Source organism: Manis pentadactyla, chromosome 13, assembly GCF_030020395.1.
Source record: "Manis pentadactyla isolate mManPen7 chromosome 13, mManPen7.hap1, whole genome shotgun sequence".
Lineage (NCBI taxonomy): Eukaryota > Metazoa > Chordata > Mammalia > Pholidota > Manidae > Manis > Manis pentadactyla.
Genome location: NC_080031.1, coordinates 59631391 through 59650792, shown reverse-complemented (window position 1 = coordinate 59650792; position 19402 = coordinate 59631391). Strand labels below are relative to the sequence as shown.

General features: G+C 56.7%; 1 protein-coding gene across 2 annotated transcripts in view; it reads right to left on the bottom strand.

Moving 5' to 3' along the window:
* The window catches only part of ADAMTS2 (ADAM metallopeptidase with thrombospondin type 1 motif 2), a 233869-nt gene that overhangs the window by 5649 nt on the left and 208818 nt on the right, over window positions 1-19402 (bottom strand). For both annotated transcript variants that reach the window (XM_036892594.2, XM_036892595.2), the window contains exons 13-21: window positions 18578-18711; window positions 13867-13990; window positions 12838-12918; window positions 10920-11086; window positions 9343-9502; window positions 7346-7478; window positions 6419-6626; window positions 5095-5224; window positions 4108-4197 (exon numbers count right to left, since the gene is read on the bottom strand). In XM_036892594.2, the coding sequence (XP_036748489.2) occupies window positions 4108-4197; window positions 5095-5224; window positions 6419-6626; window positions 7346-7478; window positions 9343-9502; window positions 10920-11086; window positions 12838-12918; window positions 13867-13990; window positions 18578-18711 (1227 nt within the window). The remainder of the gene's footprint in view (window positions 1-4107; window positions 4198-5094; window positions 5225-6418; window positions 6627-7345; window positions 7479-9342; window positions 9503-10919; window positions 11087-12837; window positions 12919-13866; window positions 13991-18577; window positions 18712-19402) is intronic.

Below are 19402 nucleotides of genomic sequence, written 5' to 3'. Positions count from 1 at the left end.
TGGAAATCAAACTGGAAAATCCTGAAATGTGGCTTTCAGGGATTTAAAACCCGCTGGACCCTTTCCTGAGATGAAATCTTACACAGATGGCAGGTCTAGGAGGCAGAGGAAAGGAGAGCCGCCCTGCCTGAAGCGGGGTGGGGCTGAGCCCCGCTTGCCCTCTGCCCACCCCTCCCGTTTCCAGCAGTGGCAGGAGGGGAGCTGTGTGTGGGCCGCTGATCCGGCAGCAGGGGGCCGCCTGAGGCTCCTGCTAAGACCGGGAGCGCTGGGAGCTGGCGCAGGTCCGGGGGAGGCAGAGGCCTGGACAAGAGCGGCGTGGCCGGCAGCGCTGCGGGGAGTGGGGTCGCCCGCGCCTGTCCTCAGGCGAGTTCACGAGCGCCTCTCTCCCTTGCTTCCCACCAGGCTGGGATCCCGAGAAGCTGGCGCCCCAGTGGTCTAAGAGCAGGGGGAGCCCCGCCACGGGCTAAGCAGACCCTCCACCTGGTTTCGTAAATAAGGTCTTCCTGGAATAGCTACACTCTCATTTATTACCTAGGGCTGCTTTCCCGGTTTCCCACTGCAGCCGCTGGGCCGAGTAGTTGCCTCAGAGACCACGTGGCCCGCAACATGTAAAACACTGTCTAAGCCTTTAGAGAAAAAGGTGCTGACTTCTGCTCAGGGGCTCAGCAGTGTCCCCAGCGCCTGGATCAGAGCTTGACGCACAGAGCCAACGTCACTTAGTAAATGGACAAACTGGGACCGGCAGTCTCCCTGCCACAGGCAGCAGGTGACAGCCGCAGGGGTTACAGATTACACTTCTGTGTCCGATTTCCTTTGGATAGTGGGCTGCATTGCTCCAAGTTTTTAAAAATTACAGTAATGACCAAATAATTGAGAAAGCCCCTGGCCAGAGCTTGACTGTGCAAATATCAGCCTAGAAAAATTTCAGAAATTATCATCCCAACCACTTGTAAAAGGACACCAATGGTTGTGTATCTGTTGGAAGCTGACTGAGCAGAGGCCTCTGAGATGGAGATGCAAACCATACCATCCCGAGGCACTGACTGGAGAAAGATCTCTACCAAGACAGTAATTTCAGTTTTATAATACTTGATCTTCAACCATTTCTAGTAACAACTAGCAAGACCTAGCCTTCCAGAGAACAGCAAAGCATTGAGAAGAAGCCATTTTTTGTCAAGTCTTTTGCGCCCCACTGTCTGGGCTGTGTCTGAATACCTCCTGCCTTATTATTTGCTTAGTAGTTTCTGCCTTTAAATGAATTCCTTTTTTTAACAACATTTATTTTAGAAAAGAACTTTGTACCTCTACCACTCCTGGAAAGCTCGTGTGGTAAAATAAGGTGACCCTAAAAATGAATATAAATAAAAGTTTTTAAGTCCTCAAGTCAATTTTTAAGTTGAATTTTAACTCCTCAAATTCTGGGGAGATACTCCGGCCTGCAAAGCCCTGGGCCAGAGAGGAGCGAGCAGGTGAGAGGGGCTGCCATGGGAGGCTTCCTCCCTAGGCCGTCAGAAAGGATAACAAGAACAAGGACAGGCCGAGGCCACGGTTACGCACAACCTAAATTAAATCGTGCCCATCTCCCAGTTGGAAAGGCTGGACTGGAGGAAATGCCATCTCTTTTCTCTTTTCCCTTTTCTCAATCAAGCCTCGGGCACAGTTTCACCAATAAAAAGGTTGTGAGACAAGGTGTGCCTGGGCGCACAGCACCCCAGGCTGCCAGTGGCCTGCCTGCAGCTCCTGCCCGCAGCCCCTTCAGCGGGCCTTCTCCTGCTCTCCTGGGAAGGACACTGAGTGGACGCAGCGCTGTCAGATGCCATTGGCTGTCCTGCTCTCCGTGTCTTTCCTGAGCTGGGGTAGCTTTCAGTGGCCAGAGCTCTGGGCAGGCTGAATCAGCCATGGCTACTGCAGGCTGGCACCTATTGCCTGGCCCTGTGCCTGGAAGCCCATCTCTGGGACTCTGGTGTCCCCTTTCTCTTGCTCTCCTCCCTCCCAGGACCCTTTCACAGGGAGGGGAGGAGAGATGCCCACTGGCAGGATGTGGCCTAGGTCCCTGGTCGGGAGGTCCCTGCTGGCCCCTGTCCTTGTGCTGGTCACATACGCCCTGTGGCTCTGGGGGCAGGCCTCAAGGCTGAGCTCCCACACTCATGAATGTCGCAGGCCAGGGGCCTGGAGCCACCACTGCTTCGTCCTCCTTCTGACCCAGACTTTCCTGAGGCAGGTGCAGCCCCCACCTGGCCATGGGTGCCTCTCCCTCCCTGGGCAGAACCCAGATGTTCCTGCCAGGGGCTGGTTGAGCACAATGACTCAGAACTGAAAATCATGGTAGAGCATCTTCACTGGCCACTGTCACATTTTGAAAAATGCCTGAGGGGTGGAAATGTGCCTCAGAGCGCCAGGGACCACGTATCTATGTTGGGCAGGGAAGGGGGCCCGAACGTCATCGGCGTGAGAAACCGAGCAGGAGCCAGCTGCATGCCAGACCCAAGCACCCAGTTTTCTGAACGTTTATTGAGTTTATTTGTTGGATGCATGACAGGAAATCTTTTCATTGTTAATGAGAATAAAGGGTCATTTCCACAGTCACTTTGGCACACACTACTGTCTCATAAAAAAACCAGAAAAGCAACAACAATGGAACCTATACAATACGTCATTAAATACATACAAAACACTAATAAAATATCCCTGATAGACCCAAGTGCATATAGACAAAGAGCACAATGCCCAGGACATATTGCACCTTCCCAGAGTCACTCATGTCACTCGCATGGCCTAGTCAAAGTTGGAAGTTAACAGTCATGAGAATTAGGACGCGTTACACGCTGAGTATTTACATAGTAATCAGTGCCCAGGGGAGGCCAGTGGGGGCCAGCGTGATGTGGTCACAGGGGGGTGGGGCTGGGCCAGGGTGCCACACTGGTCCTGCGGAGGACGGCGGGCCACCCTCATGTAAGGCAGCCCTGTGTGGCGCCCACGGGGCTCCTGCAACAGCACTGGCTGACAGCGGGGCCCCAAACAGGCGGCCTCACCGCCCAGTGGCCTGGATCTGCACAAGAACGCAGCGGGGCAGCCAGACCACTGGGACAGAAACCTTACCCTTGGCAAAAGGTGGGTGAACCGGGCCACCTCCCCTAGACGTGCACCACCTGCTTCCTCCCTGGGCCTCATCTCCACTCTGAAGCTGGGGTTAGCAGCCACTTCTGTTACCTTTCAACTTTAAGGCATTTTCTACATAGTTTTATCTAAGCAAAAAAGCAATAAAAATTGAGGTAATTCTGTAGTCGTTCACACGGGCAGGTGGCCACATCTGCATCGGCCCCTCACGCTCTCACTCTCTCACCCCATGGGCGGGGTCACGTGCACACTATGGGAAAAGGCCACTGGAACTAATGGACAGAGAAGGGAAGTGGCCGCGTGTCCCGACGTCCCACTCGGGGGACACATCCCCTGCCTCCTCTGTTTGACCCGCACCCCTCAGGGGCCAGGCTGTGGGGGCCAAGGGCTGTGTGAGTTAGACACAAAGGCCACAGGAAGCAGGCCACAGTCACACGCATCGGGAGGACACATTCAGCACAGGCGCAGCAGCAATAGCAGAGGGGCTGCAACTCAGGGCTGGGCCATCCGGCCCACGGTGTGAAGCTGCACGCCCCGAGGCCCCCTCCAGCCCCGACGTGCTGGTGGGCAGCATTTGGAAGGGGACGGGCAGGCTTCCCCCTTGACTTCCAGCCTGCAGCTCCAGCCTGGAGAGATGCGGCCCGAGAGGTGGTCACCAAGTGTCACAAGTGCACTTTGGCTGCTGGCCCCTCCAGCACCAAGACGGATCTTTGCCCTTTTAAAAGCATCGCCGACCAGGTCTGGGCCCCCCAGCAAGAGGCCAGTGCCCCGGGCCGAGCCCCTGCGAGGTTGGCCCTCTGGGCCAGGTGGCCAGGCGGCTCTGAAGGCCGAACACAGCGGCCCAAGAGAAAACAGATTCAACCGATAGAGCGCTCAGGAAGAGTCAGGGGAGTTTTCCATAGAAAGAGAGGAGAGGAGCCCACGGCAAGCCCCACAGGGCGCAGGGCATGCACTGGAGGGCAGAGGCAGAGTTATAAACGGGCCGGTTACTTGACGAGGGCTTCTGCACCGGCGTGTCGGGGTCGGGTCGGGACAGCCACTGAACCACATAGCTCTTCTTGGAGGGGTCAGAGATGTTTCCTGGAGGGAAGGGAAAGCGACTGTGGCTGCTGGGCCACCAGGCTGGGCCTCACCCACTCACCCCAGGCAGAACGGTTCCACAGTCCCCCGGTGTCCTGGGGAGGGGCCACAGGAGGGCCCCAGCTCCCCAGTGTGGCACCCAATGCCCCCTGGAGACAGAGGGGCCCCAAGCCCCCAGTCCAGGTCTACCTCCTCCCTCACCCTCCTGTGCATCCGGGTCTCAGCTACCGCCCCCATAGGGGCCCTGTGCTTATGTCTTTGTATTACTCCTGCCCCCCTGCCCACCAGGCTGAGCAGTGCACGACTGTCTGCTCCAGGGGAAACAGGAATCCCAGATCTCCTGCCCCCACCACCTGCGTGGGGTGGGTGGTACACCTGCCCCAAGCTCCCTCCTCTCCTCTGTAGAGGGGACAGACCCATGGCAGGCTCTAGGTCTTGAACTATTACAGGGACCAATGGAGATGATGCACGGTGGGCACCTGGCAAGGCATTTGCATGCAGAGAGGTTCTCATGGCTCTGCCTGCAGGGCACCAGGCAGCCCCTACTCGCATGGATACCTCGTCTTGCCCGGCTGACCCCTACTGTGCAGTCACTGTGAGCCTGCTTCCTGCCTTCCAGGCCAATAGGGAGTGGCAGGAAGGCAGGGATGGGCTGAGTCCCCTCCATCCTTCACCAGGGCTGGCCTGGAAATGAGGGCAGATGTCAGCTCCTTCCATGACCAGCTAGGGAAGGGTCCCAGCCCCGGCCTGGCAGGGTCTAGCCTCTCCTTCAAGTCCACGGATGCTGAGTTTGGCCAGTTGTGGGAAGAACTGCATTTCCCAGACTGGATCTCTCCTATCCCTGCCTGGGCCCGCAGCGTGCCAGGGTTGGGGGACCACGGGCAGCAGAGGGCTTACGGGGACAGGGGCCAAGCCTGCAGATCCTGGCCGTCTCAGGCCGCTCCTCCTGGCAGACTCCGAAGCTGTCATCCAAGGTTCGGCAGAGCACGGGCCGCTCCTGGGTGCCGTTGCCACAGGTTACCGAGCACTGCAGGCGAGAGTCACCAGTCAGGGTCCACCTCGCACGCTAGGCTGGGCCTGGAAGAGCTCCCCAAGTGTGTGACCCCAGGACACATGGGAGGTGGTGGGAGCAGAGGGAGAAGCATGTGCTAGAGGTCTGCCCTGCCCGGCCGCCGCCTCAATCTCCTGCAGCTCACCTCTGAGTCATTAGGTCTCACTGTGTCTGAGTTATGTTAGCGACTATGCAGGGCTGGGCACAGGCCTGGCACTTCTGGGTTCTCAGTGAGTGCTTCCCAGCTCTGGCTGGAGGAGGCCTGAGGCCTGGGGCCCCCAGGCAAGCTGTGACCCAGTCCAGGAGGCTTTGGCAGAGAACCCTTTGGACATGGGGCTCTACTCCAGCAGCACCCTCATGACCCCTGTAGCCCAGACCCCTTGGCCTCATGCTTGGGGAGGGCCAGAAGGAGCCGTTATGTCCGGACTCCTGGCCCAGCTCACACCTTGGCTCAGCCCGGACCATAGACAGTCTCAAGTGCTCATCTTGTGCGAGGGAAAGGGTTGACTCAGCAGGCCTGGGTCCATGGGCCATTCTGTCTGGTCAGAGCATGTTTGCACACCCGAGGTCTTGAGTCACACTGTACCCATCTGCCCAGCTAGTTTATACCAACAATGTGATTGATGGTAAGTGCCTGCTTTCCATCTGCAGGTCTGGGGCTTCAGTGACTGGTGTCAGTCATGCAGGCACTGGATACCTGTGACGCACCCCCAGTGAAAACCCTGGACCCCAGGTTCCCCTGGATGGCAGTGCTCCCGTCGGCTTGGCTGCCCCCAGAGCCACACCTGCAGCCCGAGACCATCCTCATGCTCTTTCCTGCCCAAGTCTAAGTCCTCCCTTGCTCATGTCCCCTCCTCCAAGCTTGGCTGGCCTTCTAGATCAGGCCTCCAGCCTGGGAGCTGAGAGCCCAGGCCTCCCCTTGAGCCCTGGAGCCTAGGCTCCCCACCCCCTCAACCCCCTTGCCGCGTCTGAGACTCCAAGCCCCTGTAGCACATGGAATAAAGACAAACATTCCACCAGGCTTCTCAACACAGTACTGGCCATGTGGTACCTACAGGATGTGGCCCAGTCAGGAACTATACAGGCCGAGGTGGGACGCCCTGGCCACCTTATCCCACCCAAGCTTTGGGGGCCAAGGGTGCAGGTCTAGAGCACTGGGGTGCTACTTGCCTGGGACCAGGGTCCGGTCCGCCACTGACCAGGGCAGAGCTCGCGGTTGCAGGCCCGGCGGCCCTCGGGCCGGGCGTCATCACAGTGCTTGGTGTGCACAGAGCGGGTGGTGTTGTTGTGCAGTGGCTGAATGCAGCGCACGGAGCGGGTCTGGGTGCCAGTCCGCCCGCAGCTCTGGCTGCAAGGCTCCCATTCACCTGTGACCCACCTGCCAGGGCAGAGCAGCACGGTTAGGCCCCCTGAGAACTAGCCTGGTGGTGGCCCTGTGTATGGAAAGAAGGCAGCCTGCTCCCCCGGGGCATCTTCCCCTAATCTTGCTCAGCAGGCCAACTGTGGCCCTGCCTGAAGACCCGCAGATGATGAACCCCACGGATGCTGGGACAACAGGGGTGGCATGGAGGGCTCAGGCCCCAGAGACTTGGCCAGGCTCTCTCCCTTCTTGGGCTCCAGCTTGGCCCTCTGACCTCAGCTTCTGCTGACATCACAAGCGTTTCTGGACAGTGGTGTGGACTCCCTCAGCACCTGTCCTGGCATGGCCCCCACCTGCCTACTTCCAAACCATCTGCAAAAGGAATTGGGGCCCAGAAACTTGGCCCCGCCAAACCCTGGGGCCAGCGGATCAAGGCTGCAGCCTCTGGAATGAACTGTTTGGTAAACACCTACCACAAGGCCAGAATCTAGTCTGGCACCCTCTGAGCCTCAGTTTCCCCACCAGAGCTTCACCACTTGTTGCTACTCCTAAGATGCACATTACTGTTTTGGTTTAGCAGGGCTGAAGCAGGGGCACACCACACAGCCTTGCAGCATCTTAGACTCCATCAGATGTGGTGAGTGAGAAAGAATCCGCCAGAATCTTGGGGAAAGCGAGGCCCAGCACTGCTTGGGGGCCCAGCTCCCGCACTTCCTCCGGTGGCCACAGGCACTCACACGGGCTGGGAGCACTCCTGAGGGTTGCAGGCCCTGCGGATAGCCTTGGGCTTCGTGACGGCGTCGCAGAAGGCCCGGTGCACCATCCTGTGGTCCAGCCTCCGGCGGCAGCCGTACTTGGTGAACTGGGAGCCTGAGGAAGAGAGCTCGAGGGGCTCAGTGGGACAGTGCAGCCCCTCCGGTCGGTGGGGGGGGGACCCCACCAGTGGCTTCAAGCCCCTTTATCCCACCCTTCTGATGGGGTGGAGTGGGCGCTGGGCACCCGAGCCAGACCTTGGGGTTGTCTAGCCTGGTGCCCAGCCAGCACCCAGGCTAAGGAAGGGTGGGGGGGCCACACTGAGTACCTGCTCTCTCCTCAGCCCCTTGGCTGGCTCCCTGAGGCAGGCAGCAAGGTTCTATTTTCTCTCACAGTCCTTTATCCACCATGGAGATGACCATGCTTGCGGTCATGGTGTGAGCCAGGAGTTGGCTAAGGGACTGGGGCCTGCAAGGCTCCACCCACCACATCTAATGTGGCAGTTCTCAGTGGGGGTGATTTTGCCCCCAGGGACATCTGGCAATGTCTAGGATATCGTTGTTGTCACAACTGGGGGGCAGGTGACACTGGCATCTAGAAGAGAGGCCAGGGCTGCGGCTCAACATTCTCAATGCATGGGCCAAGCCCCCAATGGAGAATCATGGAGCCCAGATGTCAGTAGAGACCAAGTCACGGGACCCCAGCCTAGTGGCAAACGTGACCGGATACAGCCAGGCAGCCAGACCTGGTCTACGTGTTGCAGGTGTCTCTAGAAACAGAGGATGGAGGGGCACTGGTTTAATGGGAAGGTGGTGGATGCACAACTTGGGGAGAAAATAGCTCGTGCAAATGCCCTGAGGCAAGAGCACAGTGTGCCCAGGAAAGGCACCCAAGGCCACCTGGCCAGGGTCTAGCAGTGAGCAAGCAGTGGTTGCGCCAGTGCCATGGAAGGATTCAGCAAGTTGCCTGAACCTCAGAAACCCTGTAAGGCGAATTTTGTTTTTGATCCCAAGAGCAGGAGCTGCTGAAGACTATGACACTAGGAGAGGACCTTTAATAGGTCACTCAAGGGGAGAGAGTGGACTACACAAGAGTCGGCTGGGGAGTGAGGAGGTGACCTGGAAGTCAGAAACAGCAGATGGGCCCACAGGGGATGTGGGAGAGTGAATCACCAGGATGTGCTGATGGAACCTGGGGGCCCAGAAGGCTCAACAGAAGGCTGGGGGTGCCATCACCCAAGCTGCAGCACTGGAAGAGGAGCTGTCCATCTGGCTGGGGGTGGGTCTCCCTGCCCTCAGTAGACTCCTCTTTGCCCTGTAGGCGAGGGACCCTGTGTGGTACCTGAAGGAGGTCTGTCCTGGCCAACTGCTCCCCAGGCCAAGCTATCTTCTCCTGCCTGCAGGAGCAGTGACCACACTGGGTAGATTGGAATCCCCTGGCCATCTGTATGTCCCACCCAGCTGTGAATCTTTTGAGGTCCTGGGCAGCTGGACCCCTTCTGCACCAGCCCTGCCCCAGGAAGCTCTGGGAGGCCCTTCGGCACGAGCACAGGGCAGGATCTCCGCCAAGGGGCCCATCACCAGCGTCCAGTGCATCCCAGGTGTCTCCTGAGCCCTCCCTCAGGACGCCATCCAAGCCATCTTCACATGAGCGCTGCTGGCCAGCCCCTCTGCCCACTGCAGAAGGACGGGTCCAGGCTGGCATTGTCTAAGCCTCACACGTGCCCCTCTGGCTGCCTGCTGCCCAGAGCACCGGTCCTTCCTCCCCCCTTGGCTGCTTCCCAGGCAGGGCCAGGAGCTTGTCATCCAGGCAGAGGCCCCTCCTTGGCCGCCCTAGTCCCTGGGGCCAGTCTTCTTAAGCCGGGCACATCCCTTGGGCCAGGCAGTCAGCAGGGCAAGCTCAGGAAGCTCCTTGCCCAGAAGACCCCTCCTGCTCAGCCCCTGACCTCCTCTGGGACCCCAGCTCTGACAGGGCTTCTCACCTCCGCCACAGGGCTTGGAGCAGGGTGACCACTTCTTCAGGGCCCACTCATAGCCCATGGAGTCATCTTCCAGGACATTGTTGCTGTCCACATTGAGTGAGTCCTCGTGGATCATGTACTTGTATGTCAGCGAGATCCGGGTATCTCCCTGAGGGATGACCTGCACCCGGAGATGGCCATGAGCATGTCTGCCCCACCCTCCATCCTTCCTCAGTCAGTTTAGAAATGTCAGCCCAAGATACATGTACAGCCAATTCTCATTATTCGAGGTAGTTCTAACAAGTCCTGTAAACTCTGGGGGGGTCGCCCATACTGAACCACTGCTCACAGGAGAACACGGGGCCAGCCTCTAGCCAAGAGATTTTCATCAACTGTCAATATATAGCTTTGTTTTATGTGTGTTTCTGATTAATGGCACTTTATTTGACATCTTTTGTTAACTCCCGAACTTCAACCCCACGGCCAGCGCGCTGTCACTTGGGGCCGCATGAAGCTCCTCTAATGCATGCACCTGCTCCGTGGGGCATGCCACCGCGTCTCCTGCTCAGGAAGGCCGCTCAGCGCGTCAGCACTGCCCTTGGAGCCACATGAAGCAGCAAAGTCACTCCAAAAAGCATAACAATGCAAAAAACTATATTTATATTTAGTGGCACTAAATACACTGTGAACAGGACAAATGTTTTCAGTTTGCGAGCTGGAACCAAGAAGCAGAATGTGGCCGTGGCCTGTGGCCCCATTAAATATTTCAGTGCCCCTGAGGCACAGCCCGCACTGATGGGATCACATTTCAGCAACAGGTGAATTCCCCAACGCCGAAGCAGCGGCGGCTGTGGCCCAACAGTCCACGCCTGCACAGGTCCCCAAGGGCATCCTGCGATGATGAAGTCCTGCCAGCAGGGCAAGTGGCACAGAACACAGAGAACTGGCCCCACTGGTGCTTGCCCAGGTATAGCATGCTGGGTCCTGGCACCTAAACCCAACCGCAGGGCACTCACCTAAGCAGAGGGGCTGAAGGCACCTGAGCCTTATCTGTAGCGTTCTAACTTTTTTTAAAACAGATAAAATACTTAAGCAACTAAAATTAATTTTTAGGAAGTAATTAGGAAATGAAGTCCCCTCTGGCCTCCCATCCCCAGGACAGCCTGTAGTCTTGGACTCAGGAAACCCAGGGTCCAGTCCTACTCAAGGGCAGAGATTGGCGTGTCCTGAGACTGGCGGCCTAACCGAAGCACTGTGGGTCACCCCTGGGCCCTGCGGGGTCTGGATGTGAACAGGCATGATGACAGGTGGCTAGGAATGCCACTCAGAGGAAACCAAGAGCCTTAGAGGGGAGAGTTTGCTGGCAGTCACCAGGGGGTTGACACAGGGCCCGGAGCCCTGACTTGAGGCTCCGTATCTGCTCTGCACTGACACAGAAATGGAGACCCTCGGTCCAGAGGGGCTGTTCAGAGCATGGCCTGAAGGATGGGGTGGCTCAGGGCTCCTGGGTACCACCCCCCTCCACCCCGTGCCTTCCCCAGTGGCCGCTTGCCTCCACCTCCCACCTGGCAGCCAGGCCTGGCCCCACACGGACTTACCAGCACGGTGATGGTGCCGTGCAGGGGGCCCGTGGTCTGCAGCATCTCCCGGCCGTCCTCATCCCGGTACTCCCACTCCACCCCCATGGCGATGAAGGACTTGGGGCTGGGATCCACCTCGTTCTCGTCATTCAGAATGAACTTGCCTGTCTCCAGGTTCTTGACGGCTGAGAATGGCAGAAGACAGGCTCCTGCCCCATGATGACCCGAGGCAGCGTCCGGGTCACCTGAGGGGAGGCTGGGAGGCTCTGCTGGTTCAGACTGGTTGGGGGAGCAGTGGGAGCGGAGCCCCTCATCTCTACAGCTGCCCCCTGCCAGGGGCCTGTTTGTGCCACTGAAGGAGCCAGCACCTCGGAGTGTGCCTTGCCCTTTGCCACTCCTCCAGAAGCAGATTTTCTCCCCATGCCTTTTTACCTGGCCCAGGGCCCTTTCCTGGATCTGCCCCACAGGCCCTGAAGGTACAGGTCCTCTGCTCAGCAGCCATCAAGGCCACCTCCCCTCTGTCTCCTCAGAGCACTCAGAGGCACTGCCCTCCCTGCTCCAGGGGTGCAGGGCAAGTTAGAGGCCAGGGGCAGGGCTGGGTGGGGCTTCCTGCCACGGGGTGAACATATGTAAACTGAAAAGCAGGGTCTCCCCACCCCATCAGTAACTGGGGCCCCACCAGTTCCACACACTCCCAAAGAGGCCTGGCCTGATGGGGGGCCCTTGGGCCACTGGACATCCACAGAGAATGTCTAGGAGCTGAGAACCCAGCCAGTCTGCAAGCCCCATGCTTCCCTCAGTGCAGAAGGTGGCTACTGGGGGGCTGCTGGATGATTTTTGGGGGGCCACTGACAGTGCAGGAACATTACAGGATCACAGCGAGGACACCGTCACCTGCATGGGTCTCCTGTAATCCCCTGTCCACATGGCAAACAAAGCCTCAGCAGTGCCAGGAGGTCCTCAGTCTGTCACTAAACCTCACTCGCCTGGTTCAGAGATGGCCTCAGACCCAGAGCCTTTAGCAGGAAACTTTCTGTAGAAGTGTCCTTTTTTCCTCCCTGGAACCAACTGTTATATTTATCTTTCATTTAAAGCTAGTGGTACTGGCTTTGCATTTTGGGTAGCAATATAAACTTTCCTCTTAAAACAAGGGAGACAGAGAAATGCATATTAAAGATAGTGGTGTGTTCATTGCATGTTGGTCGAGGTGCCAGATGGTGGCCGTCAGGGAGCCGCTGATCCAGGACACAAGGAGGAAGGCGGGGCCTTTAAACTGGAGAATGGACTTATCCAAGGTCCCACCAGTGACCCCCCACATCATTTCTGACTTCAGCAGCACAGCCACCCAGGATGTAGGGCCCAGATGCTTTGGGGGAGGGCAGAGGATGGGTGAAGCCCCTGCAGGGGGTCCTGGGCAGTCTCTGAGCCCAGTCATCCAGGCAGGGGCTGTCACATGTGGGCAGTGGTGCCTGGAGTTGTTAGAACATCCAGATTTCCAAGAGATGCCAGAAAGCCCTACTCCAGGTAGAATCCCTTGAATTTAAAATTAAACTAACTTGAAAATATGCAAATATACTGTGTGGGCCCATCTTCTGGCTGGGCTCTGTCTTACTTCCTCTATAGTGGATGTGGGGGTCCTATCCCCGACTCTGGCCTTTGGCCTTGAGACAGGGTTGGGGGAACAGGGTATAGGGAGTCACTGTTAAATAGGCTGGGGACGTGGCACATCCTGCCTCTGCCACGGCCAGGGGAGCCTCTGATTCCAGCTCCTGGAGGGGAGGTGGCTGCAGGAAAGGGCCACCAGGTGGGCTGGGCCAGGGATGTAGGGTGGGGCTGCAGCCACCCCTCCTGGCATGGCCTCTGGCCCCCAGGCACGCTGGCCATCCCCAGAACTGCCAGGCTGTGGAGATGCTGTTTTCCAGGCCCTGGGACTCACCCAGGTGGTGGCCAGTGGTGTCTGCTTCCTGGATGAGCAAGTGTCTGGCTCCCGCAGGGATCTCAAACATCTTGATGTAACCTTGGTTGGAATGTGGGGAGACAAAACCAAATGAGAGGGGTGAGGCCACTTGAATTCCCACAAGGCGTGGGGGGCCTCACCCTTGAAAGTGGTTACAGAGGCCCCGTGTCTGGTGGGCCTTGACGGTCACCCCCAGAGGGGATGACGGGAAAGCCGCTGCATCTCAGCTGGCCTCAGCCCTCTGCTCAGCTTCAAATCCCTGGTGCTTCCTTTGCCTTCTCCACTGAGAACTCACCAGGAACCTCATGGAAGGGCCTGGAGTCACTCCTGGGCATGAAGCTAAGGTGCCACATGCAGGAGGGAGGCTAGACAAACGACTTGCTCTCCACGGACCCAAGCCACTTAACTGCAAACTTATTGGCTGGCGTGGGGCTGTGGTGAGGACCAGCCCCCAGCCTCAGCCCCAGCTCTGAAAGAGGTCTGGCAGGTCTGTTTCAGGGCCTTCTAACAGGCCCACCCTGCCAGCTCCTCCTAGTGTCAGCATGGCTGTGTGGATCCATCAGCGGCTGCAGGCCCACCCAGAGGGCCAAGGGGGAGCTGGACTCTGGCATGAGGCTCATCCAGAGGGCTGTCTTCCCAGAGCCCAGGTTGGCTAGGGACCCCAAGTTCTTCGAACCCAACCTGGGGCCCTGCAGCCCAGGAAGTCCTGCTGACAGGCAACTGGGGCAGGAGCAAGGGATCCATAGGCCGGTGGGGTGGCCCTGGTGGGCAGGGGAGGGTGCACTCTGCAGGCCCTGCCCTTGAATAAAGGTTTCTAAGACCTGCCTGTGCACTTGTTCCTCAGTACTCTCTGCGCTGACCCTTAGCTCCCTGCTCACACCCGCCCTAGAGCCCGAATCAAGCTACCCCTTACTCAGGATTCTCCCTCCACCTCTCATACCCGCCTTGCCTCCCGCCAGGTGCTGCAGACACTCAGGCCCCAGGGGCTGGCGGGAGGGGCTCACTCACCAAGCTTCTTGGGGGAGCGGGAGAAGGTGCCCTTGACCACTTTGCAGTGGCTGTTGTCTCCACCGCACACGCCACACTTGTCCTCCTGCTTGCTGGAGCCGATCACCCCGTCACAGCCCACTTTCTGCAGGGGGAGGGGGTACAGTGAATATTGAGACCCCCCCATTTGGTCCCTGGTCTGACCTGTGCCCCCAGGGCCCTGGCGCCTGCTCTCTCTACAGCCCAGGTCTGGGCATTCCTTAGCAGCTCCCAGCGTAGGGGAAGGAGATGGAGCTTTGGAGCAAGACAAACCCTGTGTGCTCCCCACGAGGCACCCCACCACTGAACCTCATTCACTTGTTTGGACAATGTGACCTCAGAGGGCTCTGTGCAGCTAAAGAGGGCCACCTCCCAGACTGTCCTGGCCCAGCAAGCAGGCCTTCAAATGAATGTTTCTGTCCTGATGGCTTAATCAGACCTGGCCCCTGCCCCTTCTCTTGGGACAGCTATATAGGGCAGCCCCTCCAGGGCTCCCACCCAAAGCTTAGGCCTGGATGTCCCCAAGAACACAATGAACTCTTCAGTCTGTCTTCAGGGTGTCTGGGCAGGAGGTGACAAGAGTTGGTGGGGACAATGCTGTTTTCATTCTCTCAATGAATCAATGTTGCCCACTCCAGTAGTGAAATGTATTCCACTCTGAGTGGGGACATTCCTTTGCCCAGGGCCACCAGGCAGAGGGAATAACAAATCTGGGTTCCTTTCCTCTCTCGAGTTCTGGCAGCACTCCCTTTCCAGGGCCGCAGAAGCTGCTCAGGATGCAGCCCCTGTCTGACAATGACCCTGGGCCCCTGCCGGAGGCGCTTCCACCCATGCCCACTCCCAGCACTCTCCCAGCTGCTCAGAGGAGATGACCTCCTCTGGGCTGCTCTGCTCTGCCTGCCTATCCTGGCGTACATCATAGCATCATAGGTTTCCCTCTTTGCTTTGGCTGCCAGGGAGCTCAGAGCCAATTTTCCCTTCAAGAGCCTCCTGCCACTGCCTCTAGAGACACTCACCTCCTCTCCCTTTGCACTTTGATTCCTGACTTTTGTCTTACAAGCAACTTGAGGGCAGGGCTTCTAGATCAAGATGGGGCTACAGAGCAGGGGTGCATGCACCACTTTGGAAGGGTGGGTAAACATAGGTGGTCTTTGGTTTTATCCATTTATAGGTGGTCATAAGCCTTTTGAATCATTTTTGGAAGTGAGGGGGGGTGAAAAACAGTAAAATGAACATGCTGACTTTTAATGATCCCTGAGGAGAAAAAAATAGCAAAGGAAGCCACTGTGACATATCAGATGCAGAAAACAGCTGAAAGCACTGGTCTTTTAAGGGGCAGAAGCCTGAGCTAAGAGCACGAAGCTGCCACTTTCAGGCCATGTGGTCTTAGTGGGGCATGCTGCTCAAACTCTGAGTGTGTTTCCATGTTTGTATCATGGAGTCAGAGCAGCCCAGCCTACGGGGCTATTGTGATGTGAGGGGCCAGTCCTTGTAAACAGTCCCACGAGCCTGGCACAGGGCATGGCCGGGCAGGACACTCCCCAGTGAGGAGGCTGCTCCAGTATCCCACTGGAGGGGAACTAGTGCTCGGGTTTCCTGCAGTACAAAGCAGGAGCGGGAAGCCTCAGAGCTGCAGAGACAGGTGGGTGCCAACACATGTGTTCAGGTGGCAGCGAGCGAAGCTGCGTGTCAGGCAGCTGCTCCCTGGACTCAAGCTGGCTTGCCAGCAGCCAGCCCACCTGGGGTCCCGTGCATTAGGTGAGGACCAGCTCTGGTTTAGAAGCTCTTCACCCACTCCTCTGCTCTTCCTGAAAAGACTGGCAGCCCATGTACCAAGACACTAAGTGGAAAGTCAAGCAGTTGGAAAAAAAGGTGGATGCCCCGACAGGAAAAACGAAGCCAACATGCCTTGTTGCAAAACACTTGCTCTGAGATTTTGTTCTGTGAGGCACAGGAGAGCAAAAGGAAAGGAGAGCAAATTAGCTACTTGATCTGTCAAACCTAGAGAGAGATGAAGATGGCCCGTCACTGTTTTGCCTTGATTTGAAGACACGTGTTTTTCATTTTCTGTTATTTCTGAAATCAGGGTTTGTCTAACAGTCACTGTTGAAAGGACCTGCCTGCCACCTAGAGGAGTGTAAGACACAGTGGGCTTTCGTCTGTGCCAATGCTGCTGCCCGTCCCAGGTGGTGTGACCACCCAGGCCTAGGCAGAGTCAGGCTGGTACAGGGGTATGCATCTGAACTAAGGGAAAATGATGCTAAGACTTTAAGTGGAAAATGAAGCTCAGGGTCCTTCTACGGGCCTGAAATCTCCCTTCAGACCTTAAAGGGGTTCACAGCTCAGGTTGGGGATGGCCCGTGTCCGTGTGCCAAGGGGCTCTGCGTGACCCCTGCCGGCTATTACCAAGACCAGGGGAAGCTGACAGCTTGACTCTGCTGCAGTTCAAGCCAAGGTGGGAGATGCTGGTAGCAAGAGGGGTGGGGGACCGGGAGTGTCTGTCACACAGGGAGGCTGCATAGCAGAGGAGCTGTTTTCCTTCCTTCTGATCTGATGGAAATCCTATCCATGACTTGTAGGACCAGGAAATGTGCTAGCTTCTCTCACTTTCTCCATTCCATTGTGGTTCTGGATGACCTGTTTGGCAGCATGTTATTACTTTATCAAGGCAGTGGACTGTGCCCTATCCTGAAACAGAATGACCCGCTCAGCCTTATTTAACTTGTGGTCTCTTTTCATTCCCTGCTGTGTGTGTGTGCATGCAGATACGTGCGTGCACATCTTTACTCTCTGGATGTGTCTCTTGCTGTCATTTTATTTTTTAAACTTCCTGAATCATCGTGTTTGATATTCTCTAACTGGAAGCATCCCCTTGGTTATTATTTTTCAACCCAGAATTGGATTCTTTACAAAGAAGTTTCACATTTGATTGCACTGTTGGGACTCACATTCAGTCTGACTACTGCCCGTGTCTTGTGCGTTTCCGATCTTTATGTTTCCTTTGTTTGCTAGCTTCTGCAATGTAATCATATATAAATGTAAATACCTGTTTTCTAATTACACAGAAATCTATCATTCTGCTGTTATCCTTCAAAATCACTACTAACTAATGGAATACTTGACCTATGTATTCTTCAATTGTCCATGTCAGGAATGAAGCTCCAGCCACTCCCACTAAGATGGTGACAAGCTCTGACTTGTCTGCTATGTTTGCAACCATGTTTACCACTGCTGTTTAAAGCTACTTCCAAGCTAAGTGCTCATTGACTGTTTTAGTCATGCTTTTAAAAAATTTTCTGTGCCTTATGATGTTTTGATATCTTAGAAAACTTGCTGGCCAAGGAGGTCTGCCCCTCCCAGGACTAGCCAATTCTTAGAGACAGCAGAGGGCCCTGAGCATGACTTTCATACACGAACCAGCCAGTCCCCCGAGCCACCCCCTTTATCTATCGCTCACACACTAACCCAGCAGTTCCCCTGTCTGAGATCATCCCAGGGCAGGTCGCAGGACATGAGGGGCCCACACCTTACAGTACAGAAGCTGCCAGGATCACTCAAACCAGTCCATCCTAAACCGTTCACCATGTCCTGCCTTGCCTTCCCCAAGGGAACCCCACTAAAAGCTCCAGCCTAGGCTTTCCCCCACTCCTTTCTGCCTCCTGACCAAACCTGGTGCTTCCCCATGTGGCTGTGCATAGTGTGGGCCCTTCTCCCAGGATTGGTCAAACCTTCCCTCTCAGTCCCTCCCTAAATTAAAATCCCATGGGTACAAAGGAGACACTGTGTTTGTTTCTGATAATTCGGTTTTACCATCTGTGCAGACTGTGATGCCTGCCCCCCATGCCAGACTCAAGCAGAGCCAGCCTCCTCCCGGGCCCCGGCTGCACCACATCTCTGAGCTGCCTCTTTCACTGTGGGCTATGGTCCAGCTGCGTGGAAAGAAGCCCAGAGCCCACCACCAGCTGCCCAGCACCCCACCTCCTTGTTCTTCGGCCTCCGCTTCCCCTCCAGGGGTGCCTGTGGCACTCTGTCAGGCTTTCTGCCACAGACTTCCTCGAGGCACTCATTTCTCAGGAAACCAGCCTTTATGACACCTACAACCATCCTGTCTACATAGACACACAGAGGCTGAGGCTTCCAACTATTTCCAGGGAGCCTGTTACTGTCCATGCTCATGTTACTGTCACACACCAAGATACCCCTAGTTGTTTCTTGTGACATCCTAAAATTGAAGCCAAAGATGTAATAACAGGAAACACACTGGGATGTTTCTACAGAGAGCCAAATCAGCGAGCGCCATGGTGGGCGACCCTGATCAAGAATAAGCTGTCTGGGGCCCAGCAGAGCACAAGGATGTGGCAGCACCTCACATGGGGTCACCTGTGGGCCATGTGCCTCAGAATCACCTGGAGAGCTTGTAAAGTTCATGTTCCCAGGCCCCAGCTTGACGGATGGAGTCAGAATCTCCAAGCTTCTCCGAATATGAGAAGCCCCAAGTTCTCTGGGTTCTCAAGTGTGGGAACCCCTGGCCAGGGAAGGGATACAGCATTTGCTGAGAGACTGCCCTGTGCCAGGTGCTGTTTCCAACACTTTCCATGCTTAACCTCATGAAACCTCCTGATAACCCCAAGAAGCTGAGCCCAGGCCATGGCCGGCATGCTCCCTCAGCGTGTTCTGGCCTCGGGGCACTCACCCTGCAGTCCCCGCGCACACAGAGGCTGAAGGCGTCCTTGTAGGAGCAGCGCGTCCCATCGTGCACCATGCGCTTCATGGACACCACCTCCCCGGTCTCCTTGGACTCACAGTAGAGGTGGCATCTCTCCTTGGCTGGAAGGGAAGCAGCAGGGGGTCAGGTGGGAGCGCTTGCTGCCCACTCGCTTCCTTCCCAAGCTGGCTCAAGAGAAGCTCCATGTGAGGGAGAAACTCCCGGGAGGGCCTTAGGACCCTGGGGGCTGGGAGAGGAAAGAAAAGGGGGAGGTTTGCCTCAGCACTTCTGACCCTGGGGTGTTGGATTTAGGAAGAAATTTTTCCAGCTGCGCAGGGGCTGTTTTTGGTGGTGGAGTCTCAGATCCTCAAAAATCTGATGACCTTTCCCACCAACCACAGCCTCCTTCTGAGGCTGCTGTCAGTGCACATGCTCTGCACGCGGCGGCTTGCAGGCCTCTGCTGGTGTAACACACATGGGATGAGGGAGAGAGCAGAGGAGGCCCAGGCCGCCCTCCTGCCCAATGCCTGGAAGGAATGGAAACTCTATGTTTAAAATTCAGGAGGGAGAGGAGGACACGAATGGAATACAAATTTGGCCCTACCCGCAGCCACCACACTCTTCAGGTTCGTGAGCCAATAAATGTAATACTTAAACTAGATCGAGTCACTCTTTCTACGTGTGGAACGGAGGAGTCCCGACTGGAATACGAGAAGGCCGGAGATAAACTGGTTACTGCGCAGGAATCTCAGCTCCGCCTCCGCCTCGTGCCCCACAGCTCAGCGGGCCTGACCGCCGCAACTCCAGCCTCGT